Raw genomic sequence first — 26,451 nt, 5'->3', positions numbered from 1 at the left:
GCATTTTAACTTAATTATCTGACACTGGTCCCCTAACTCCATGCTAACAACTCCCAGGATGTAATCTTTCTGTGGGCACATCAGTCACTAATGGGCCTACCACCACCACCATAGATCTCTCTTTACTTTGATGTCCACCAGCGAAAGCATGTGAAGGATCAGTCAGGAGAGCAGTGTTTTGAGGAATGCTTTGTGAGTTCTAACTAACTGCCCCCTGATACTTTTCATGCTAGCGGGAGGAAAGGTCTTTTTGGTATCAATTTACTCACAGGTTGTATGTCACTATTTACAAGAACAGTGGTAAGCATGAATACTGTAACATGCAAAGCTTTTACAGATATCAGTTTTTGGATGTATCAGTTTGGACATATCAGTGTACTTCAAGTCTATGAAGGTTTTAATAAAAGCTGTAAAGTGCAACCCGAAGTAGAATGTCTCTGTGTTTTTTGTGTCAGGAGAACAAATGGCTCACTAGAGACATGGACAGCAGTTCAGCAGTGTACATTAACCACCGGCAGCTCTGTCCTGACCCACTTCTATTAGTATCAACCCTACATAATAGCAGCACAGCACAGGATAGCCTGCAGTGTCTGGGCCACACACACCTGGTGTTTGTCCCTCTTACATAAGACCATCTGCTTTCAACCACTACTGAGAGGGGTTCATGACTGATGGCCAAATATGCCAGACACTCAGTAACACACAAGGCACTTTGGACAGCTACTATAGGAAAGATGCTAACTGAGTGTTTATCAAAGAGTCTGTTTAGGTAACCTTCTGTATGTTGAACCTTTTGGGGGCTTGGTGGTAGTCTGGGACATGCACTGTTCTATTAGGTTCTTACTCTTTCAGTGATACGGCTCCCTGGCTTTCAGTTGGGTCATAATGGTACTTTGCTTTTTCTCCAGATTAGGATAACTCATGCTAAATAAATGGACATGAGGATGATTTTCTCACTTGCCAAATAGGAAAAAAGTAATCCCTCTGTATTTAGCTCAGTAAGAGTTAGTGAAAGTCTGCTTTATCACTTATCAGCACATGAGTTCCTTTGGCTGAACCTTTCTGTTCCAGTAGCTTCCACACTATATGTGACTACCTCTCCCAGCTGTGTTTGTGTGCTTGTCAGATCGTAACAGATTCTTCTTCACAGAGCTTTTGAGGAAAAGTATCCTGCTTCTGAAGAAGGCTCATGCCTAAACTTGGTCAGCCTTTTCTCTAATAACACGTCTTTATTTTTAGCCCAGTTTCCTGTACGAAACCACTCAATGCTGGCACAAATGTGAGCATTTCTGTCAGCCTGGGTTTACTTTCATCTTTGTTAAAGTGTTAAGTAGTCAAGCACATAAAATGTGAGTTTCCCATTCCTCTGCCACCCTAGGTGTCTGCCCCCCTTATTATTTTGTCCCACTTTCTCCTCTGTCTCAGAGAACTAGTGGTGACTCCATCACAGAATAGGCCCTAGAGCCACAAAGCCTCAGCCAATCATACACAAGATGCACTGGGAATTGTGAGAAACAAGCGGAACAAATGTCCCTTTGACATCAAGTCATGAATTCCATGGACGTTCCAGTTAAGTGTGCTTATTGGCCTTTATTGTCCTCATATTACCATGTGCACTACGTAGTGTGTCGTGAAAGGAGTATGAGAGAAGTAATAGTAGGAAAGAGAGGACAGAGGGGAATATTAGTGGACATGGAAACACTATCATAAGGGGATAGGGAGTAAAAATGGAGAATGAGGGGTGGAGGGGGATTCAGAGAAAAGGAGAGTGAGGGATATGAGGGGTTGTCCTCCCTCTTCTGGCCAGGCCTGCTGTCGTCACAGTAATACCAGTCTGTAATCAGTTGTCATAGATGATGCTGGCCCAATGGAGAAAAGGAGGAGGATAGGATGGAGGAATGAAAAAACAGAGAAAATTAATGTGAGAGCGAAAGAGATGGAAGAAAGAGATCAGGAGAGGGAAAGAAGATAGAGATGTCAAGGGGAGAGAGCGTGTGAGAGAGCAGGGAGGAGATGTAGCTCCTTTGATCAGTCTTGCAGAGCGGCGGAGGATAGGATCGAGGGATGAGAGGATTGGAGGGAGGAGAGAAAGCAGGGGAATGAGAGTGGTCTCTTTAATGAGCTCACCGGGACCATTGTTTCCATCAGGCAGGTTTGCATGTTATCAAAGATGATGAGGGAAGTTTGGAATGTCCACATCAGTAGGGCTATAGCAGGGGTGCCAGACAGTGGGTTGCTGCTCTGTCGTCACTGGCTTATGCAAGAACAGACTGGCTCCCCGGGCTAGCTGAGAGCCATCTGAGTGACCCTGAGGGGGATTAGCAATACACAGAGAAAAGTGTCATTCACACTATATGCTGTTACTCATACTGTTAGACACAGCTCTATCAGGGTTCTCTTAAAGAAGCGTTTGTAGTCACGGCTGTCATTTTGCACGCAAATGGTCCAACATTTTGCCAGTGTGCTCTTTGAGTTGTTTTTTGACACGCACTATCAATGGCTTTTAGGCAAGATCTCAAACGGTCATATCATAGCATTGTTAAGGGTGTTGAAAAGAGGAATGAAGGATTTCATCACTCGTTTTTTATTCAAAGTAGAGAGAGCTGACCTTTCCTTCGCCTTGCTTCATTTGGCTCATATGTTCTTGTTTCCTACCTGCTTGACCAAGAGTCTAAGTGGTACAGATGGCTCAGTTGTTGCATGGTCCAGAAAACACCAGGCCCATGTTCAGCAGGCAGGAAATAAGAGCAAAGGCCCAAGATGGTGTATTCCTATCTCAGTTTGCCTCACTATGGGGGAGCTCTGTGTTTGCTTCCCAGAATCTTACACACCAGCAGAGACTGCTTTCATTTTAGCCTGGTACTGCTTTATATGACCTTTATTTCTGCCACACGACAACACTCTAATGAGTGTGTGTGGATGGGTGTTTGCCTGTGTGTGTGTTTGTGTGTGTGTACACCTTTTTTTGTGCGCTTGTGTGTGGGAGAGTGTGTTAAGCTTTGAATTCCTTTGATGCACAGCAAAGTCATTAAAATATGAGGCAGAGAGAGAGCGAACCACACTCACAGGGGGTTGCTATTAGCAATGGAATCTAAGCAACACCAAGTCTTTATTTTAAGCGCTATTTGCAGATGGGGGAAATGTTCTAACAATCTTCCACTGCCAGAGATTTAATGGCTCGATTATTCCAATGTTTGTTTTTTGTTTCATATAGAGCAGATACCCTTCGCTTGTCAGCGTTAATGTGTTGTAAGATCAGATAGGACAAGTGTTTTAACTTCCCCGGTTTGGCAATAACAAAGCTCTGTGCACTTTCTGGCCAGTACATAGTGTTTTAGTGTATGTCTGCTTGATTCACCTTGTTTTATTGGTGCATAATAAAGTTGCATTGGTGCATAATAAAGTTTTATTGGTAGATAATAAGGTCTTGTATGACATCATGACTGCGTGATGGCTTGTGAACAACATACTCTGCAACTCTCTGATAACACTAGTCAGTCCTCCTGAACCTGTAGTTTGCATACAGACCATAGCCTTTACAAACAGTATGCTATAGTTTACATGTAGCTTATATACAGTTTGCATAAGGAGTGTGAAGCGATGAATTATACATGCACTGTATCATGGCTGTATATCGTAGGATACACTGTGTGCATTAGAGCTGGTAGTGTGTATGTGGTGTAGACCTATGCGCTAGCTCCTTGCATTACAGTATGTGTGGTGTACGAGAGGACTGGTGCTAGCCCAATGCGTACAGCAGGATGTGTGTCAGTGTCCTGTGGCTACACTCATCCAGGCCTGCCAGCCTGGTGCAGATGGAGAGCTGATTGGATTTCTACTGTAATTGTGTCTCGGAGGTGCCTGAGCAGTGAGGCCTGAAGCCTGAGGCAGCAGTATGGCCACTGTGGCTGCAGCTAGCCTACATGCTGTTCTCTAGAAGTCATATCCTGGGTGCTGCCTGCCTGGGACTAGTGTATACAGTAAATAGTCTCCAAGTCTATGGGTTAGATATAGTGCACTTAGATTTATAGAAAAAAGCTTGAACTTTGTCCTCTGTGTCTACAAGACAAAGACAATCAACCTGTATTGAGTCAACTTGTTTTAGAGGAAATCCAATTGTAAAAGTTATTTGTAATCCAATTGTAAAAGTTTCAGAAGACAATCATACACACTTTTCACTGGCCCTTAGTATATTTTTAACTCTCTCCCTTAGAGACCCTGCCTTGCCACAGAATGAATTTGGCATTGCTTATGAAAGCCTTTGATTCAAACAGTGAGGATCTTAAGGCTCCGTTGGGACACTAGACTGTCAGCATAGTGACAGACTGTCTTAAGAAGCTCTGAAGACTCCGTTGGGACACTAGACTGTCAGCATAGTGACAGACTGTCTTAAGAAGCTCTGAAGCAAAATGTTGATTTAAGAGATGGACTGTTAAGGGACAGTTGGCTGTTAAAATAACTTTCTGCTAGGATGCTTGACTATGTGAACAATTGGCTGTTTTAACTGTTGATTGACTTAAATACTAAACCTTTTGGTATTATTATTAGTATAGTTGACTGTTTGGATTGTTTGACTACACTCTTAGAAAAAGGGTTCCAAAAAGTTTATTCGGCTGTCCTCATACGAGAACTGTTTCTGGTTCCAGGTAGAACCATTTTTGGTTCCAGGTAGAATTATTTTGAGTTCCATGTAGAACCCTCTGTGGAAAGGGTTTTACATGGAACCCAGAAGGGTTCTACCTGGAACCAAAAACGGTTCTTCAAGAGTGTAGTATGATAGTCTGTATTGAAGAGCACAAAGCTGTGTACCGTTGCGATAGGAGGGTGTTTGGATAGTGTCTAAGCTGTGTACTGTTGCGATAGCTGTGTGTTTGGATAGTGTCTAAGCTGTGTACTGTTGCGATAGCTGTGTGTTTGGATAGTGTCTAAGCTGTGTACTGTTGCGATAGCTGTGTGTTTGGATAGTGTCTAAGCTGTGTACTGTTGCGATAGCTGTGTGTTTGGATAGTGTCTAAGCTGTGTACTGTTGCGATAGGAGGGTGTTTGGATAGTGTCTAAGCTGTGTACTGTTGCGATAGCTGTGTGTTTGGATAGTGTCTAAGCTGTGTACTGTTGCGATAGCTGTGTGTTTGGATAGTGTCTAAGCTGTGTACTGTTGCGATAGCTGTGTGTTTGGATAGTGTCTAAGCTGTGTACTGTTGCGATAGGAGGGTGTTTGGATAGTGTCTAAGCTGTGTACTGTTGCGATAGGAGGGTGTTTGGATAGTGTCTAAGCTGTGTACTGTTGCGATAGCTGTGCGTTTGGATAGTGTCTAAGCTGTGTACTGTTGCGATAGCTGTGTGTTTGGATAATGTCTAAGCTGTGTACTGTTGCGATAGCTGTGTGTTTGGATAGTGTCTAAGCTGTGTACTGTTGCGATAGCTGTGTGTTTGGATAGTGTCTAAGCTGTGTACTGTTGCGATAGCTGTGTGTTTGGATAGTGTCTAAGCTGTGTACTGTTGCGATAGGAGGGTGTTTGGATAGTGTCTAAGCTGTGTACTGTTGCGATAGGAGGGTGTTTGGATAGTGTCTAAGCTGTGTACTGTTGCGATAGCTGTGTGTTTGGATAGTGTCTAAGCTGTGTACTGTTGCGATAGGAGGGTGTTTGGATAGTGTCTAAGCTGTGTACTGTTGCGATAGGAGGGTGTTTGGATAGTGTCTAAGCTGTGTACTGTTGCGATAGGAGGGTGTTTGGATAGTGTCTAAGCTGTGTACTGTTGCGATAGGAGGGTGTTTGGATAGTGTCTAAGCTGTGTACTGTTGCGATAGGAGGGTGTTTGGATAGTGTCTAAGCTGTGTACTGTTGCGATAGGAGGGTGTTTGGATAGTGTCTAAGCTGTGTACTGTTGCGATAGCTGTGTGTTTGGATAGTGTCTAAGCTGTGTACTGTTGCGATAGGAGGGTGTTTGGATAGTGTCTAAGCTGTGTACTGTTGCGATAGGAGGGTGTTTGGATAGTGTCTAAGCTGTGTACTGTTGCGATAGGAGGGTGTTTGGATAGTGTCTAAGCTGTGTACTGTTGCGATAGCTGTGTGTTTGGATAGTGTCTAAGCTGTGTACTGTTGCGATAGCTGTGTGTTTGGATAGTGTCTAAGCTGTGTACTGTTGCGATAGGAGGGTGTTTGGATAGTGTCTAAGCTGTGTACTGTTGCGATAGGAGGGTGTTTGGATAGTGTCTAAGCTGTGTACTGTTGCGATAGCTGTGTGTTTGGATAGTGTCTAAGCTGTGTACTGTTGCGATAGGAGGGTGTTTGGATAGTGTCTAAGCTGTGTACTGTTGCGATAGGAGGGTGTTTGGATAGTGTCTAAGCTGTGTACTGTTGCGATAGGAGGGTGTTTGGATAGTGTCTAAGCTGTGTACTGTTGCGATAGGAGGGTGTTTGGATAGTGTCTAAGCTGTGTACTGTTGCGATAGCTGTGTGTTTGGATAGTGTCTAAGCTGTGTACTGTTGCGATAGGAGGGTGTTTGGATAGTGTCTAAGCTGTGTACTGTTGCGATAGGAGGGTGTTTGGATAGTGTCTAAGCTGTGTACTGTTGCGATAGCTGTGTGTTTGGATAGTGTCTAAGCTGTGTACTGTTGCGATAGCTGTGTGTTTGGATAGTGTCTAAGCTGTGTACTGTTGCGATAGCTGTGTGTTTGGATAGTGTCTAAGCTGTGTACTGTTGCGATAGGAGGGTGTTTGGATAGTGTCTAAGCTGTGTACTGTTGCGATAGGAGGGTGTTTCGATAGTGTCTAAGCTGTGTACTGTTGCGATAGGAGGGTGTTTGGATAGTGTCTAAGCTGTGTACTGTTGCGATAGGAGGGTGTTTGAATAGTGTCTAAGCTGTGTACTGTTGCGATAGGAGGGTGTTTGGATAGTGTCTAAGCTGTGTACTGTTGCGATAGCTGTGTGTTTGGATAGTGTCTAAGCTGTGTACTGTTGCGATATCTGTGTGTTTGGATAGTGTCTAAGCTGTGTACTGTTGCGATAGGAGGGTGTTTGGATAGTGTCTAAGCTGTGTACTGTTGCGATAGGAGGGTGTTTGGATAGTGTCTAAGCTGTGTACTGTTGCGATAGCTGTGTGTTTGGATAGTGTCTAAGCTGTGTACTGTTGCGATAGGTGTGTGTTTGGATAGTGTCTATGTGAGTGTATCTTAGAGGAGGCTCTCTCTACTGGTATTAGTAGTATGTTGGGACTGTTTGGTGTTGGATAGTGTCAGGGCCAGGCGTCTTCCCCGACCTATGTCTCTTGGTGATGATAGGAACATCCTGTTAGGATCAGCTCAGTAAACACCCACCCCCCGGCTCTGCTCCATCCCAGCCAAAACCCACAGCACAGCACGTCACTGAACCAAAACCACCCGCCCTGTTCCTAATAAATATTAAGAAGACTGCATAGTATATTTTCTTAACATCCCTCAAGATGTCCAGGGGATTGTTTCAGCATTAGTCAAAAGGATCTATGTTGTTTGTTATGAAAAAAACTGGAGGTGATTTAAAGGCTCCAAGATTTTTTATAAGGCATCATTATCAGTCAAACATCTAAATGTACTGTAGAGCATGCTTACTGTCTGTTATCACGTATCTTCTGTGTAAATACAGCAGGTCTGTGAAAACAGGACACATTGGCACGTGAGAGGATGTGGTACTGTCATGTTTGAATATACCCTGACAATAGAGCAAGCTAATCCTAAAACAGACTTGCAAGCTTATGAGATCATCATTATCACCATCATCATCCATCATTGTTATTATCATGGGTCCATTGCACTCTCTGCCATTTCTAGTCTGGTCTTTCTGGAGGCAGCTTCAGAGTTCAGAATTGCATTTGCTACAGATTCTAGAGTGGAATTTGAACTGGTGACTCCCCACCCTCTGCTGCAGGGCTGGATTTGGGCCCAGAGTCACAATGACCAGTATAGAGCCATGTTTCCTAATGGTGAACTGTGGCCAGCAGTGGCGTGTATTCATGGAGGCAAAGGGAAGCCAGGTTTCCCCCAAGATTCTTTTAAAAATATATTTAGTCTCTTTGTGTTTCACAATTTTCCTTTAATTATCAAGAGGCTGAATGTATCTCACCAGAGAAAGCATCCGAGTTAAACAGCGCTCCTCTGTCTCAGGATGTGTAGGCCATCTATCTGATTCTGTCTGGTCAAAAAGAGTATGACATTGTTGCTGCCCGTAGCATTGATTGCAAGGGAAGCCAGCAAACATTTGGCTTCTCTTGATAATAAAAAATAATAATAATAGCCAATCGCCGTTGAGCTAAACTGAGTGAGCTCAACTGTGAATGGTCCTGGCGCACCAAAAACAAAAGTGTCAAGGGAAGCCAGTTTGGATTTGGCTTCACACCAATCACAAGCCAAACGTCATTTACAGATTTAAAAAAAACTTGAATTGTTGCATCTCATCGTGTCGTTGTCCTCCAGTGGCTAGCTATCTAAAATCGTCCCATTCCTAAATTAGCCATGGATGGAGAAAGGGATTTGGACTTGTGGTTTTTACTTAATTCTATTTACTGGCCAATGATTAAAACAGTGATTCTGATCTAACCATAAATGCATACATTGTGCCCCTGACCTGAGAGGATGGAAGTTCAAAATGTAGCTAGATGTGGTATGATAATGTTTACTAGCAGCACAAACACACACACACACACACACACACACACACACACACACACACACACACACACACACACACACACACACACACACACACACACACACACACACACACACACACACACACACACACACACACACACACACACACACACACACACACACACACACAGAGATCATATTTAGCTCACGTTGATTAGTCTAAATTGTTTTTGGTATCTTAGTTCTCACTGTATTAGACTAAGCATAGGTGATTTTATTATTTTGAACAATTGAAGTTTAATTGGTGCTGGAATAATGAACGCAGCTCCTGTTTTCTTTGCGACTTGTGGTAACTCTCCGTGTTTCTAAATCAATAGTTTAGTTTAGTAGTCTGAAAATGTTGGAAACATTAACTTGCTTGACCATGCTGTAGGTCAGGGTTACCCAACTGACGGCCGAATTTGGCCCGCAAAGTTTTTTTTTCATTGTAGTACATTAAAGACTGTAAAAACACCAGGAAATCAGCTCCAAGTGATTTAATTTAAGAAATCTATTTCCAAGGATTCCCACACATAATAGAGAGACACGTGATCGTATACAAATGTAAGCAAGGTTTGAAATTATTATGTTTTAGTCAAGCATTATATCTGTTTGGGATTTCTACGGTCAATTTGCTGTCTACAAATTATTTATAATTATGTTCCCGGCCCCCTGACCATCCACTCAACAAAAAATCGTCCCCCGGCTGAATCTATATAGTTGATGATCCCTGCTGTAGGTCATGTAACTGTTTTTTTGTGGACTTCACCGGACAGATGTTGCTCTCCAGTTTTGTGATGAAACAAAGGTGCGATTGAATTTATTCTGCCACTGTGCCTTCTTATTGTCTCGGCCTTAGACCTATATATGACGGTGGCAAGGGATATGAACTAACAAGTTATAGAGCAAACAACGCAATTATCACAACACATAGGTTGTAATCTGGCTTGGCTTCTTCAGTAATTTTACCCAGACACCGCTACTGGTGGTCAGTCCCCTTGGGTCGTAGCTGGGTTGAGACAAGAAACATGGTTGTATTGAGTGAATCACAAGAATACTAAAACGTTCCGTTTCCACAGTGATTTAGATGAGATAATATGTTTACACTTTGTCTTAGCAAGAGCAGGAAGAAGACTCAACAACAACAACCATATACCAAATTCAAGATTTTGCGCGACATTGATGAATTACCATTGAAAACCCGGTTTCGTCAAATTGACAATTTATAGAAGATTTGTCTCTTTTGTTTTCCTGCAAGTTGTTGGTGTGTTTCTACTGAAATAACCCGGTGAGCACAATCATTCCCATTGTGGTTTAAGGTCAGTGATTGGCTTGACTCCTGAATGTTAAGCGTTTGATGCTGTTCTGCAGGGTTATAAATAGCATGCAAACGTTATTTTTTCTTTCTGTCCTTTCAAATGAATGAACCAGTCCCGAGGGTCAAAACACAAATCTAACACATCCTTTGTTGTCGTTACGTGTAACACCTGTGCCCATGTGTACCAAACACACAAACAATAACATGTGTTGTCCAACAGCCATTATGTCCTACTTTAATTCCAGGAAGTTAGAATCAGATGGAGCATGCTGACCACAATAACCCCTCAGTTCCATCTCAGGTGTGCCTGAGAGCATGCGTCATCATTATCCAAAGCCAAATATATGGCTGGCCTTTGGGATTTGATCACCTGTATTGGAAAAGTCAAATTTCATGTCATTTTAGTAAAACATTTTTATTCTCTGACTGTGTATTGCACCTACGGCTTGCCATTAGTGAAGAAGATTTTGTTACGCAGAGTCTTCTCTGAGACCCTGGCATGGTGCCATCGTGCCATGCCTTGTCTTACTGTAGATTATGTTTGTATAAAACCTGCCCTCTGAGGCTTAAGGCTCAGCCATGTCCATGTCCTGCACACAGCTACCAGCAACCTAGAGAGAGATAAGACTGAGTGAGGCTGGGGACTGTTACCACTGCATAACACACACATATGTACACAAACCACGCACATGCACACATACGTCCTCAGACATTTACGCAAGTTACAACACTTGAGGAAATAAGCCAACCCATATGCTCCCAGTCCAAAGTCCAGTTTCCTCAGTATTCGTTTAGAGGATAAATAAATAAAACTAAAATTGAAACTTGTTTGATGTAGGCCACTGCATAAAATCTAGAATGTTCCAAAATTAAGTGAGCTACCCCTGTAGAGTTGCTTCTGGTTCATAAACTTTAATAAGGAGTTTTTCCTTGCCATTGTTACAGTACCTCTGCTTGCTCTTTTGGAGTGTTTGTCCTGGGTTACTAATAAAAATGATTGCAGATGAAAATACATGTGATTGGCAGTTTGTGTTGTCTTTGGCTGACCTGTCTTGTTTTTGTTTCAGGGGGGCTTTCTCCGAGGTGGTCCTAGCAGAAGAGAAGAGGACCCAGAAACTGGTGGCCATCAAATGCATCCCTAAGAAAGCCCTGGAGGGCAAAGAGAACAGCATTGAGAACGAGATTGCTGTCCTACACAAGTGAGTGACAAACACACACACACACACCCACATGTTGCTCATCGATTTTAGGGGAGGAGGAGATTTAACTCTGAGTCAGATAGTGACTACAATTGTGGTAATGACAGTCTGGTTAAAATACCTCACTTTAAAACAGGGGAATTACGTACCAAGCCGGAAACAACGGAACTAGAGGGGCCTAAGCTATTTATAGTGCTCTTGTTGCCTGGGTTACAGGAGACACATAGGCCTAGTGAATATATAGGGATCCTTCTAGAGGTGAGGATTGGGGTTCGAGAGGGAGAGAGTGAGACAAAAAGAGAGAGAGACAGAAAGAGAAAGAAAGAGACATACATAGACCGTAGTTTAAACTACTAAAAGTACAAATAAGCCAACATTTCTTTGAGTAGTGTTAGAGGATGTCACTACTGCCACCAGGACAGAGCTGCTTAGTCACCGATAGTGTCATCAGATAGCAAGGAGGTGGTTAGAAGACAACATCAGTGATCGAGATTGTGGATGTAGTTAACATCATTGTAGAAGTCAGCGGGTAGTTACTATCAGTGTGAAGGGTTGTGGATACAGTTATCAACTGAGATAGAGAGAGAACCCTTTATAGAGGGGCTGTGACACTAACCTTCCTTACTGTATTGTACTGAGAGAGAGATCATAGCTTTCACTTGGTCAGTCTGTCATGGAAAGAGCAGGTGTTCATAATGTTTTGTGAAAATGATTATAATGCCCTTTTAGTGTAAGAGATGTAGCCTAATATAGTGTACTGTACTGTATCCCCCAGAGTACTGCATGAAACCATTAGTCAGCCCCTGTATGGAGCAATTCATTACCTCCGCTCACTCTCTCCACTCAATAAAACATACTTTACTGAGACCATAATGAAATCAAAGGGCTTTTATAATCTCCCTCTTGTCTCAGTTGGATCACTGCCAATGACAAAGTGTTGTGTTTTTCCCCAGACAACAGTGTTTCAGAAAGGGCATAGTTACACACGTGATACTAGATTAATACTGCGGTGCGGTTCCATGTTTGATCTGGCCTCTCTCTGAGCTGTGTCTGTCATCAATGGGGTGCTGTTCGTCTCTCTGATTGTCTGGCTATCTGTTGGTCAGTCTCAATACGACTCCTATACACTGAGTGGACAAAACATTAGGAATCAGTGTAGATGAAGGGGATGAGGCATGTTAAAGAAAGATTTTTAAGCCTTGAGACATGGATTGTGTATGTGTTTCATTCAAAGGGTGAATGGGCAAAACAAAATATTTAAGTGCCTTTGAACAGGGTATGGTAGTGCGTACCAGATTCACCGGTTTGTGTCAAGAACTGCTACGCTGCTGGGTTTATCACACTCCACATTTTCACTTGTGTGTCAAAAATGATCCACCACCCAAAGTACATCCAGCCAACTTGACATAATTGTGGGAATCATTGGAGTCAACATGGGCCAGTAGTTACCCGTCTGCTTAAATTCCATGGGAAGAATGACTAATGTTGGCTCTCCCTGTGAGTGTCAGTTGCTGCTATACTGAAGACTTAGGCCACTTTTATTTTTTTTAATTTCATTTAACCTTTATTTAACGAGGCAAGTCAGTTAAGAACAAATTCCTATTTACATTGACGGCCTACCCCGGCCAAACCGGGACGATGCTGGGCCAATTATGCGCCACCCTATGGGACTCCCAATCATGGCCAGATGTGATGCATCCTGGATTCGAACCAGGGACTGCAGTGACGCCTCTTGCACTGAGATGCAGTGCCTTCACCTAATATCATTCTTTATGGGCAGGTCTTCTCAAAATTTAGTGACACAGATGGATGAGTTTTCGGTAGTTTAAGGGGAAAGCAATGTATTCTACCTGTGCTGTGCCATGCTACTTTGGTGTAGAGAGAGAGAGACCTAGAGACAGAGTAGGAGCTACTCTTGCAGTCATAGGAGGACTCAGCCTTGTGTCAGAGCATTGTTAGCTTTCTACCCCATGAATGGTTCTGCACTCCTGCAGAGCTAAAACCAAAGATAGAAAAATGGCAGTGAAGAAGATGTGTCAGTAAGGTGAGGAGTGTCTAAGAGAGATTGAGAGATTGTGTGTGTTTGTAAAAACCGCCTCCAGAGCAGTGAATCACCAGTGTTCTGTCACCACGCCAACGACTCTCAGGGCCGACGGAATACACTGCTCAACCAATTAGAGAGCTGTGTGCCACCACACAGTCTGACCACTCTTGATAAAACTCTAGCTCCAGATAACTAATATTACCTTTTTAATATATATTTTTTAAACTTTTTCATATAGTGCTCCTATGAAGTTAATTTATATACAAAAATGATCTAAATGATCTGAGAGAAAATTGAAATGCTATTTTTAACAATCACACTGTGTCAAGAAAAAGACAGTTCTGTATTTCTCATGGTAACGTAGACTGAGTATACAAAATATTAGGAACAGCTTCCTAATATTGAGTTGCACCACCCACTTTTGCCCTCAGAACAGCCTCAATTCGTCGGGCATGGACTCTACAAGGTGTTGAAAGCGTTCCACAGGGATCCTGGTCCATGTCGATTCCAATTCATCCCACAGTTTTGTCAAGTTGGTTAGATGTCCTTTGGGTGGTGGACCTAGGGCTGTTGTGGTGACCCTATTACCGCCACACCGGCAGTCACAAGTCATGAAGGCAGTCAAATTCCACGTGACCGTTTAGTCACAGTAATTAGGCTTCTCCAAGCTCTGATGTTGCTGCTGGTCATTAGTAGCCTACCAAACTTGCTAACTATCTGGTACTCAGCACTCTATTGTCCTTCTAATCACTCTGACATAAATCCAAATGTTATCGAAAATCTAATCAAATACTTAATGAGAGCCCATGAGCTCATGTTGGGCAACATTTCTATAGGCTATACAATTGCGTGAGAAAACAGAGTGATGGCCTCTACTAAAAAAAGGAGGTTCCCATCAGCTTTCTATAGACTAGGCCTACTATTTTATTTCTCAACTTTCCTAATATTAAGCACATTGTTTACCTTTACAACAGGACTACATGGCTGGCATGAAAATGAACCACAGGAAAGCATCCTCCATTCGCTATTTAAGTGCATAGATGACATGTACTTTTTCCCACTGCCCCTGTTTCGAGACAGCTCCATGATAATGGTCCATTCTAAATCAAAACAAATTTCACACATGTATTATTTAGTATATGTAAAGAAAAGATTAAATCAAGAATAGTCTGATGGGTGTCAATATTATCCTATCACTTGTGAATTATATATTGTCACTTGTAAATGATGCCCAGCATAAGAAACTTCCTTTTTTTTGGCGACTTTTTCGAATCATAGTCACACACCTCATGTAGCCTAGCCCATAGGCCTATGTGTTTTTAGAAGGTTTGTATCACAACTGAAGTGGCCAAATAACTTCTTAAAATGAAGCACATTAATATGCTTTACAAGGGGTTTAGAGCCTAACTGGCATACATAAGCAACACGTTAGTTTCAAGTTTGGGGAAGATAATTTTCACCATAAAAATAAATGCACCTTTATAATTAAAACATTACATGCAAAATTGCATTTGCAGTCACTTTTGATAATGGTGTTTTCCCGTTAATGGCACATTTGCGCTTATAGCCTACTGCCATGTGCGCATTGCAGCGCTTCTAATGTGAAGAAATAGCCTAATAGTTTATCAACATTTTAGGCTAAACATCTCTTAGGTCAGCCACATTGCGTAAAAAAATATTTTTTGATGCTAGTGATTGTATTAATTTGGGATCTATTGCACCCCACAACTGTCCCAGACTATGTTTGGCATATTTATTTCTTGCACAGAATAGAATTGGTCAACTTTTGTACTATGGGGGATAGTAGATTGCTGTTCGTCAGGCCTATTCATCTTGTTGGCTGATGAAAAGTAAATGTGGACAGTTCTTCCAATATCTTCAATATGCACCTCGGGAATTGAATAAGGACACACGCAGTTGCATCCCTGATGTGTCTGTCTTCACTTGTAGCCTGTGAGAAAGACCTGATCACGTGATGAAGAGCCATGTGAGTGAGAGGCGCTTCGGATTGCGCCGCAATCAGGAAGAAGGGAACAACGCTGCACATTTTTTTAGGGTGCATTACGGCCACAAAGGGGATGCTGCTGTGAAATTCGAGGCATTATCAAGTGCTTTCTAAATTGTGAATGAGAGACTATTGAAGTGTGTACAGCCTGCAAAAAATAAAGCAGAGCTCATACCTTTCAAGCAACTTTTTTCAAATCATAATTTGTCTCATCATGAATCTCATCATGCAGCCTTACAATGTACAATCCTAACATATAGCCCAATGTTTGAACAACAACTAAAGTTACTTTAAAACTCAAAATTACATATATAGGACTACCTACTTATTTGTTAACCGCTCAACACAGAATAGTTGCATGTGCGCACTCCCTCAAATATATTTAGATTTTATTCAGCTTTGTTCAATTGTATTCTTCATACTATAAAATAATGCCACGGAATTCAAAGCAAATCTTGTCTGATAAATGGACTAGTGTAGCCTACAGCCATTTGGCATAGCCACATCAGGACCTAACATAAGGACAACTCAGAGTATGCTGTTCTTTTCTTCTGAAATAGACTACATTTTCTTCATATCATGCTTCTTTAGACCTGTCTAAATTAAATAATGGATTTATTGTGATGGTGTAGGCTATATTATATGGATTTATTAGACTTATTAAAATGTAGATGTTCCCAAGGTCTGCATCAGTGTCTTGCTTGTATGCTATGTGTGGAAGCCAGGAGATGCTAAATGTGTTTATGTTAATTAACGCTCAATTACCGTGAGACGACAGTTATTTGCTTGACAATCACCGGCTTACTAAATTTTGTGACCCCACAGCCCTAGGTGGACCATTCTTGATACGCACAGGAAACTATTGAGTGTGAAAAACCCAGCAGCATTTAAATTCTTGACACAAACTGGCACCTACTACTATACCCCATTCAAATGCACTTAAATCTTTTGTCTTGCCCATTCACCCTCTGAATGGCACACGTACACAATCCATGTCTCAAGGCTTAAAAATCATTATTTAACCTGTCTCTTCCCCTTCATCTACACTGATTTGAAGTGGATTTAACATGTCACATCAATAAGGGATCATAGCTTTCACCTGCATTCACCTGGTCAGTCTAGGTCATGGTAAGAGCAGGTGTTCATGACTATGACTCTAAAGTTCTCTCCCTCTCTCTAGGTTAAAACATGCCAACATTGTTTCCCTGGAGGACATATTTGAGAGTAAAACCCACCTCTACTTGATTATGCAGCTGTGAGTGACCATCCTGCTGTCTTTATTTTGTCCTTCTTTCTGCTATCTATCTCTGTTCTCCAATTCTACCCACGTCAACACTTCCTGTCCCTAAAACAACTCACTCTCTGCAGCCTTCAGTTTAAAAACTTACAGGATTATGCTTCTGTAATGTGTGTTTGCGTGTGTGTTTCAGGCTCCCTGCCTGTGCTGTCTCCCACGCACAGTGTCATTCTCCATTAATTACTCTCTGAGCTCAGGGGCCTTTCTGTTCACTGATCTCAAGAGAAGCCCCCCTCCCACACACATACAGACATACACTCACAGCATCGTGCCTGCTGACAACCACTGGGGAATATGTCCTCACACAGTAACTTTGCTCTCTCCCACCCATCTCTCTTCCTGAAATGTCAGAAGGTGTGGAGCAAGTTAGAGACAGAGAGAAAGGGGGAGAGAGAGAGAGTTTTTTTTGCTGTTGAAAACAGTGGGTGGTGTGATGACAGAGGGATGTTGTGTTCACTTTAGCAACACTGCCGTAAGGGCAGTCAGATTTAACCAAAGAACAGTTGGGGGTTTGCACACATAAAAATCCCCTCTCTCTAACTCTTTCTCTCACTCTTCCTCTTTTTCTCTCCCTCCTCTCTTTGGGAGGCAGCTTGACAGGGCTTTAGCTTGTTGTTAGTGCTGAATCATATAGAGCAGTGGTGGGTACATCTAGGAAGAAGTGATGCCTCCACCTAGTGGTGATGTAGGCTAATACCAGGTTGAAGATAGATAAAGTAGTTTGAAGTTAGACGACATATAATCAAATCAAATCCAATTTTATTGGTCACATACACACAGTAAGCAGATGTTATTGCGAGAGTTTCGAAATGTTTATGCTTCTAGATCCGACAGTGCAGCAGTGTCTAACAGGTAATATCTAACAATTCTACAACAAAACCTAATATCTAACAAATTCCACAACAAAACCTAATATCTAACGAATTCCACAACGAAACGCAATACACACAATCTAGTAAAGGGATGGGATAAGAATATGTAAGTATACAATATATGGATGAGCAGTGACCGAGCGGCTAAGATGCAATAGTTCGTAAAGAATAGACAGTGACGGATACAGTATACATTATATACATATGAGATGAGTAATGCGAGATATGAAAACATTCTTGAAGTGGCATTATTAAAGTGACTAGTGTTTCATTTGTTAAAGTGGCCAATGATATCAAGTCTGTAGGTAGGCAGCCGCCACCCTGTAGCAGTTAGACGGCAATATATAGCAGTTAGATGGCCATATGTAGCAGTTAGATGGCCATATGTATATCAAAATCATTCCTCTTCTCTATCCAGGGTGTCTGGTGGGGAGCTGTTTGATAGGATTGTGGAGAAGGGATTTTACACAGAGAAAGATGCCAGCAAGCTCATTCAGCAGATCCTGGATGCTGTTAAATACCTCCATGACATGGGCATCGTACACCGCGACCTGAAGGTGAGCCTGAGTCAAGGGTCAGGTGGTGAGGACGATATTTAGATGGGCATTTAGGGGCTCCAGAGTGGCGCAGCTGCTAAGGCACTGCATCTCAGTGCTAGAGGCATCACTACAGACCCAGGTTCGATTCCAGGCTGTATCACAACTGTCCGTGATTGGGTGTAAGGGAAGGACAAAGGGCATGAAAGACAAGATTTCAGAGTCTTTAACAATGGAGTCCTTTACCTTCTCGTTTCTGTCCAATGACTGAATAGTCACAAGACTGGATGAGTGATAGGTATCCCCACCATGAAAACTGCAAAATGTTTGTTTCCTACGCTAGTGTTTTGCCCCAAGCATTCTGCAGTGCCTGCAAATTAGATTAATTAACTATAATTTGTTTACAGGCAGTTCAGCAGAGTGTAAACTGATTGATCATTAGTTTGGATAACTAATTATTTCCCCAGTGTGTGTGTGTGTGTGTGTGTGCGTGTGCGTGTGTGTGTTAAATGTTTGTGACAATAAAGTTGATTGATTTCTCTGTCTTTTCCAGCCGGAGAACCTTCTGTACGACAGTATGGAGGAGGACTCTAAGATCATGATCAGTGACTTTGGCCTGTCCAAGATTGAGGGATCTGGAAGTGTCATGTCCACAGCCTGCGGAACACCAGGATACGTGGGTAAGGAGGACTGGCACTGATCAGTGTATGCCTGTGTGTGTGTGTCTTTATCTATTTGTCAAGAGCATGTGTTTTCTATGATTTTAGTGTGTTTGAGAACAAGCGCACACACAGTGATCATGTCAGACTACATGTGTAATGATGCTGATGAAAACACTGCTCTGATGTCTTGCAGCCCCTGAAGTGTTGGCCCAGAAACCCTACAGCAAGGCGGTGGACTGCTGGTCTATCGGGGTCATCGCATACATCCTGTGAGTTATGGGCTTGGACTGACTCTTTAACTTTAGTCTTTCTCCTACCAATCTTAAAACATAATTTCTGTGTTACATTTCTTTCCACTACATTGTTTTCAACAATCAACTCATACCAGATCAATGATAACTTCATGGATGCATTTTGAAGTATGAAAGCACTACAACAGGTCTCCTAACTCTCCTGTGATGCCTTTACGCTCTTATTCTGACACAGTTTGTGTGGATACCCTCCGTTCTATGACGAGAATGATGCCAAGCTCTTTGAGCAGATCCTGAAGGCTGACTATGAGTTTGACTCTCCGTACTGGGACGATATCTCTGACTCAGGTACAGTAATCCTCTCCTTTCTCTGCTCCCTGGAGAGAGAAATAAAACCTGGACACTACAGCATAGTGAAATACAGTATGTATAACATTATGTTGCCATTATTAGTTCCCCTTGTCAGCAGTTTCATATTAATGGAAATTACTCCCTAGCTCTAGGGTTTGTTATGCTTTGAGTGTCTGCCAAGCTGTCAGTGTGTATGGGATTAACCATAAGACACTCACTGGCCATAGAACAATCACTGAGGCCCTGTGAGATCACCATTTCTTAGTCCTGTAGGGAGTTTCTGAAGTCAGGTCAAAGGCATGTGGACAGTTTTTCTTTTTACTGTCAGTCTGGACAGTGTTTCTGATGCAGTGAAGCTTCTTGTACTGTAGTAACCTGGGAGCTAGTCTATTTCTACTTTAGCTACCTTTTTTGTCACCTGTATGTAGCATTATTAGTTACTGTATATCTCATGTAAATTAAGAAAAAAGGCATTGTTTTTGGGTGAAATATGTGAGTTGTAAATGTGTGGCTGTTCATGTGTTGTTTTCAGCCAAAGACTTCATAGTTCACTTGATGGAGAAGGACCCCAGGATACGCTACACATGTGACCAGGCTCTGCAGCACCCCTGGTAGTGTACACCATATTTTCCTTCACACACACACACAGGCATGCACATAACACAACTTTATCATAATCTACTACATTTGTGCTTTTGTCTAGTTTTCACCTGTTCTTGTGACAACCAGCTGAACTTGTCCCCTCATGTCTTTCTCTGTTCCTCAGGATCGCTGGTGACACAGCTCTAGATAAGAACATCCATGAGTCTGTCAGTGCCCAGATCAAGAAGAACTTTGCCAAGAGCAAGTGGAGGGTGAGTTACTTTTTCTGTGCACCTGGCCTTCTTAAAAATGCAAAGACATTTTTGCTTTGTTTACTATATAAGTAGAATCCTACAGCATTCAGCTGTCTGTCATTGCCAGTACAGTTTTCTATGGCAGTTATTATGTATCACTTTTAAACATTCTGATTTGAATGTGTTCCCTCCTGCAGCAAGCGTTTAACGCCACGGCAGTGGTGCGTCACATGAGGCGTCTGCAGCTGGGCACCAGTCAGGAGGGCCCCAGCCAGACCACCCTGCCCAGCCCCCTCCGAGCCCACCTGCTGCTGCCCGAGGCCACAGAGACAGAGCACACCACTGGTCAGTGGGGCAAACCTCCATCACACAACACAAGTTAGGACTAAGTGTAGCAAAACATAATTGAATAACTGGAGACATGACATGATATTGTGAATGCCCCACCCCTCCAAAAAAATACTTAATTTAGCTGTTCTGTTTTGTTCATCCCCAGTATGTCTTGTTGCTATGTACAGTATGTTGTTAGTGAATAACCAGTCCTTTTCACAGTGTATTAGGCTCAGGCTTACGTACTTCTCAAACACAATCAGTTACACTGTCTCACTCATTAACACTTTGATATGTAATCTTTGTCTAATGCCCAATAGGGGACTGTTTGAAATAAGCTAATAAGAGGCAGATTTATAGTGTAGTTAGAAGCGTCCTGAGTTTTCAGATTTCTGTGTGGTGATCATCCACTCTCACTCTGTGTTCCAGAGTCTCCGTGCGAGGGATGCTGCTCCCAGAGTGCTGATGGGGGGGCTGAGCGCGACCCCCTCTCCAACTGCACCTACCGCTGCCATCCAACCAGTCTGGTCTGATCCCTGCCCAGCAATGGCTTTCCCATTTATTTACCTCTGGACACCAGCGAACTACCCAGTCTGGCCAGGAATACAGAGTTGTTCCAGTGCCCTGCCAACAGGGGGGGAAGGCGGGTTATGAATTCAGGTTGGGGAGGAGGGACTTGATGCCAACAAGAGGAGGTAATTTGAACGGATTGGGGGAGATGAGGAGAACAAAGAGGAGGAGAGGTGTGGTGCTCAGAGTAATCCTGGGTATTATTTTTTGAGGTGCGGGACAAACTGTTTACTTGTCCTTTTAAAATGTGTGTCTGCTTTTTACATCTCTGCATTTATGTACATGCTGTTTTCTATCTTAATTATCCTTCCCCTTTGACAACTTCTAGAAAGAGAATCCACTAATGATATCTGCATGGTCAGAAGACAGGTCCCTATTGGAAACATGTGTTTTATAGCATGAAAGGTCTATTGCACAATCATGTATGGTGGTAACCATTGTGTTATAGTTCCTGTACTGCAGATACACATCTTTATGACGATAATAAGTTTAGCCCCTCAGAATTATAATTGTATGGCTTTGTTGTATTTTATATTTGTATAAATGTAGCCTTACAATACACAGATGCATTCACCTAATACCACTGCTGGAGAATCCATGTGGGAATACTCCATCTATTGGACTATATACTTTGTCTTTTTTTTCTCAGCATGTTTGTGCTTCACCACTGTAAGTTTGTAGTTGTGCTCCCCAGGCTTGTAACAGAACAAGGCTTTCTGATTTTAACTAATTCAGCACAGGAACTTCCTCTCTATGCCTTTAGGACAATGTCAAAGGTTTATTTTCTGGTAGCTTTTACAAATTTAAAGATACACCTATATCTCTGTACAGTTAATGCAGCATTAGAGGCAATTTCATTTCTATCATTGTATTGTTGTACATATTTCATTGTGGTAATTGAATCATTAAAATACAGACTTTTCTCTTCTGTCTAGATCTCTTTCCCAGTTGAGAAGTGTAATACCTCATGGGAGATAGACTTACATACACAGCCATTCCTCTTAGTACTAAGAATAGGTCTCAGTTAACCCACAGTTTTTACTCCTTGATGTTTCTTAAAAGCCACACTCTTCCCTATGGGGGGAATATGATACCGTTGATAAAGCTGCTCAAGACTTAATCCATTATAGATATTACTGTAAGACCATGGAGAATGAAATGAGGTCCGGCCTTTCCTCAACCCAAAGCAGGATGTGGATGTTTTTAACTAAAGACACATTTGTAAGTGTAGATACTTATCTGACCATGTAGATACTACTAACGTTCCCACTTTGACTACTCTTCCATGGATCTTACCTCCATTCATATGTTGGTTGTTTTCCGAGCCAATGTATCTGTACAGAGAGAATTTGAATTAAAGAATGTAAATATACATCTCATTGTCTCACCTCTTCATTTCTTCTATCTCACTCATCTTAAGGTCATTTAGCTCTAAAAGAGAAAGCAGGATTTGGGCTTTACTCTACAATTTTTTCCCCCCACAGTTCAGTTCACGTTCTTTCCATCATCTTCATACATTTACTGTACACAGCACTAGCTGACAATAGAACAGATGTGCCATATTATACTCACACTTTGATTAATGAACACATACTCACTTGATTTAATTATCTGATGAGAAGGGTACAATGGGTTTCCATCACCAGGACAGTCCAGTCCAGTGGGTTGTAGCTCCTACTGTAAGTAAGATTTAGGGCTTTCTTACTTTCATTCCAATTGCCAAGTGAACAAGACTTGGAAGTGTGGCAACGCGAGACTAGAGGGGAGAGGGACGTGATCCTATCCTAAGCTAATTGATTGACATATTTGCCTTGGCGTTTCCTGTTTCAGTGGCTTTTGTGTACTGTGCTGGTCTAAATGCTGATCATTGACTGTGCTGTTCCCCTTATTGATATTGAGCTGTGATTGATTGTTTCTTACAGTCAAAATATAGACCTTTTGATTCAGTGTTTCTGTCAATGTTGTGTACTCAGCAGTCTACTCTACACAATTCCTCATCGGTTATCTTTTCAAAGAGCCATTCATTAAACTGAGAGTAGAGCTATTTTCATAACCAAGGAATGACTTCAAATAAAATTAGCACAGTGTTAGCGACTTATCACTAAAAGGAGGCAACATTTGGTTTCCTGAGCTGAGATTATCAATGAGATCGACTACATGTTGAGGTCTTCCAGATAAAGTGGAGGTGAACCAGGACAGGGACTAATGACTGTGTCTCTTTCTGCTCAGTGATGTTATTATACAGTGTGTGACAATTAAAAGAGGCTAACTCTTCTCCAACCCTGGCTTTCCCCAGTGTGTAGCCTGTCCAATGATTGCACGGTGTGATTCAAAATGTGAGGGAGAGGATAAAACATGTATTGTATTAACACAGCACTAATTGTAAGCTACACACATAAAATAGCCGCCTTTATTCTGTAATCTTCATACCAACAGTTTTATTTTAGGTAAATGATATTCACCAAATCGGAAACTTGACATGTGGACAGGGACAAGGGCAGTGCAAGTTGTCATATCTGTTCAAGTCTGAGTAACAGTAACAATTGATTATTGGCTTTATCTTCTATTTGAAATCCACATATCTGTTTGGATAGTGAAGTAGTTTGTGATGCAGTGAAAATTTCCCTAGAGTGTGTGAGCGCTAGTGGTCTTTTAGAGAGGATTCTATCTACACATGACAAGAACACATTCTATCCATACCTAAAGTGGAAAACATTCTATATGCAAAATGTATGAGAAGGGCTTACACTGTATCTGAAAAGCTGATGATTGTTTGATAGCTGATGGTTATTTAATGAGCTTACAGTGCCTTGCAAAAGTATTCACCCCCCTTGGCGTTTTTCCTATTTTGTTGCATTACAACCTGTAATTTAAATGGATTTAATTTGGATTTCATGTAAAGGACATACACAAAATACTACAAATTGGTGAAGTGAAATGAAAAAAAAATACTTGTTTCAAAAAAACATATGGAAGAAGATACTCTGGTCAGATGAGACTAAAATGTAGCTTTTTGGCGATCAAGGAAAATGCTATGTCTGGCGCAAACCCAACACCTCTCATCACCCCTAGAACACCCCTAGGGTGGTGGCAGCATCATGCTGTGGGGATGAAACTGGTCAGAATTGAAGGAATGATGGAATGCGCTAAATACAGGGCAATTCTTGAGGGAAACCTGTTTCAGTCTTCCAGAGATTTGAGACTGGGACGGAGGTTCAGCTTCCAGCAGGACAATGACCCTCAGCATACTGCTAAAGCAACACTCGAGTGGTTTAAGGGGAAACATTTAAATGTCTTGGAATGGCCTCGTCAAAGCCCAAACCTTAATCCAATTGAGAATCTGTGGTATGACTTAAAGATTGCTGTACACCAGCAGAACCCATCCAACTTGAAGGAGCTGGAGCAGTTTTGCCTTGAAGAATGGGCAAAAATCCCAGTGGCTAGATGTGCCAAGCTTATAGAGACATACCCCAAGAGAATTGCAGCTGTAATTGCTGCGAAACGTGGCTCTACAAAGTATTGACTTTGGGGGGGTGAATAGTTATGCACGCTCAAGTTTTAATTTTTTTTGGTCTTATTTCTTGTTTGTTTCACAGGAAAAATATTTTGCATCTTCAAAGTGGTAGGCATGTTGTGTAAATCAACTAATACAAACCCCCCCAAAATCCTTTTCATTCCAGGTTGTAAGGCAACAAAATAGGAAAAATGCCAAGGGGGGGTGAATACTTCCGCAAGCCGCTGTACACATTGACATTTGCTTACTCCAATTTAACAATCTGAACAAATCCTTTGATAAGAAAAGTATGTTATGTTATATTATCTGTTCTTAAAAAAAAAATCGAAGTAAATTGTAAAAATGTATATTTGTATGCATATACAGTTGAAGTCGGAAGTTTACATACACTTAGGTTGGAATCATTAAAACTCGTTTTTCAACCACTTCACAAATTTCTTGTTAACAAACTAGAGTTTTGGCAAGTCGGTTATTACATCTACTTTGTGCATGACACAAGTAATTTTTCCAACAATTGTTTACAGAGATTATTTCACTTATCATTCACTCGATCACAATTCCAGTCGGTCAGAAGTTTACATACACTAAGTTGACTGTGCCTTTAAACAGCTTGGAAAATTCCAGAAAATTATGTCATGCTTTAGAAGCTTCTGATAGGCTCATTTACATAATTTGAGTCAATTGGAGGTGTACCTGTGGATGTATTTCAAGGCCTACCTTCCAGCTCAGTGCCTCTTTGCTTGACATCATGGGAAACTCAAAAGAAATCAGCCAACACCTCAGAAAAAGAATTGTAGACCTCCACAAGTCTGGTTCATCCTTGGGAGCATTTTCCAAATGCCTGAAGGTACCACGTTCATCTGTACAAACAATAGTACGCAAGTATAAACACTAGTGGAACCACGCAGCCTTCATACCGCTCAGGAAGGAGACGCGTTCTGTCTCCTAGAGTTGAACGTACTGTGGTGCGAAAAGTGCAAATCAATCCCAGAACAACAGCAAAGGACCTTGTGAAGATGGTGGAGGAAACAGGTACAAAAGTATCTATATCCACAGTAAAATGAGTCCTATATCGACATAACCTGAAAGGCCGCTCAGCAAGGAAGAAGCCACTGCTCCAAAACTGCCATTAAAAAGCCAGAGTACGGTTTGCAACTGCACATGGGGACAAAGATCGTACTTTTTGGAGAAATGTCCTCTGGTCTGATGAAACAAAAATAGAACTGTTTGGCCATAATGACCACCATTATGTTTGGAGGAAAAAGGGGGAGGCTTGCAGGCTGAAGAACACCATCATTGCTGCAGGAGGGACTGGTGCACTTCACAAAATAAATGGCATCATGAGGAAGGAAAAGTATGTGGATATATTGAAGCTACATCTCAAGACATCAGTCAGGAAATGTAATCTTGGTCACAAATGGGTCTTCCAAATGGACAATGATCCCAAGCATACTTCCAAAGTTGTGACAAAATGGCTTAAGGACAACAAAGTCAAGGTATTGAAGTGGCCTCAATCCTATAGACAATTTGTGGGCAGAACTGGAAAAGCGTGTGCTAGCAAGGAGGCCTACAAACCTGACTTAGTTACACCAGCTCTGTCAGGAGTAATGGACCACAATTCATCCAACTTACTGTGGGAAGCTTGTGGAAGGCTACCTAAAACATTTGACCCAACTTAAACAATTTAAAAGGCAAAGCTACCAAATACTAACTTCTGACCCACTGGGAATGTGATGAAAGTAATAAAAGCTGAAATAAATCATTCTCTCTACTATTATTCTGACATTTCACATTCTTAAAATAAAGTGGTGATCCTATCTGACCTAAGACAGGCAATTTTTACTAAGATTAAATGTCAGGAATTGTGAAAAACTGAGTTTAAATCTATTTGGCTGAGGTGTATGTAAACATCCGACTTCAACTGTACCTAATATTGTGTTTTGCAAAAGCTACAGTACTAATGTATGGATGCAATGCATCGTGAGTTATTGAGTATTAA

General features: G+C 41.8%; 1 protein-coding gene across 3 annotated transcripts in view; it reads left to right on the top strand.

Moving 5' to 3' along the window:
* LOC139557701 (calcium/calmodulin-dependent protein kinase type 1-like) overlaps positions 1 to 22,312 on the top strand; it is a 58,175-nt gene extending 35,863 nt beyond the window's left edge. For all 3 annotated transcript variants that reach the window (XM_071372813.1, XM_071372823.1, XM_071372803.1), the window contains 10 exons: positions 11,053 to 11,184; positions 16,414 to 16,488; positions 17,821 to 17,959; positions 18,492 to 18,618; positions 18,794 to 18,869; positions 19,087 to 19,199; positions 19,735 to 19,813; positions 19,969 to 20,056; positions 20,236 to 20,383; positions 20,798 to 22,312. In XM_071372813.1, the coding sequence (XP_071228914.1) occupies positions 11,053 to 11,184; positions 16,414 to 16,488; positions 17,821 to 17,959; positions 18,492 to 18,618; positions 18,794 to 18,869; positions 19,087 to 19,199; positions 19,735 to 19,813; positions 19,969 to 20,056; positions 20,236 to 20,383; positions 20,798 to 20,901 (1,081 nt within the window). In that variant the 3' untranslated portion in view covers positions 20,902 to 22,312. The remainder of the gene's footprint in view (positions 1 to 11,052; positions 11,185 to 16,413; positions 16,489 to 17,820; positions 17,960 to 18,491; positions 18,619 to 18,793; positions 18,870 to 19,086; positions 19,200 to 19,734; positions 19,814 to 19,968; positions 20,057 to 20,235; positions 20,384 to 20,797) is intronic.
* The last annotated feature ends 4,139 nt before the right edge of the window (positions 22,313 to 26,451 follow it).

Source organism: Salvelinus alpinus, chromosome 2, assembly GCF_045679555.1.
Source record: "Salvelinus alpinus chromosome 2, SLU_Salpinus.1, whole genome shotgun sequence".
NCBI lineage: Eukaryota > Metazoa > Chordata > Actinopteri > Salmoniformes > Salmonidae > Salvelinus > Salvelinus alpinus.
This window is presented reverse-complemented; position numbering and strand designations above follow the sequence as displayed.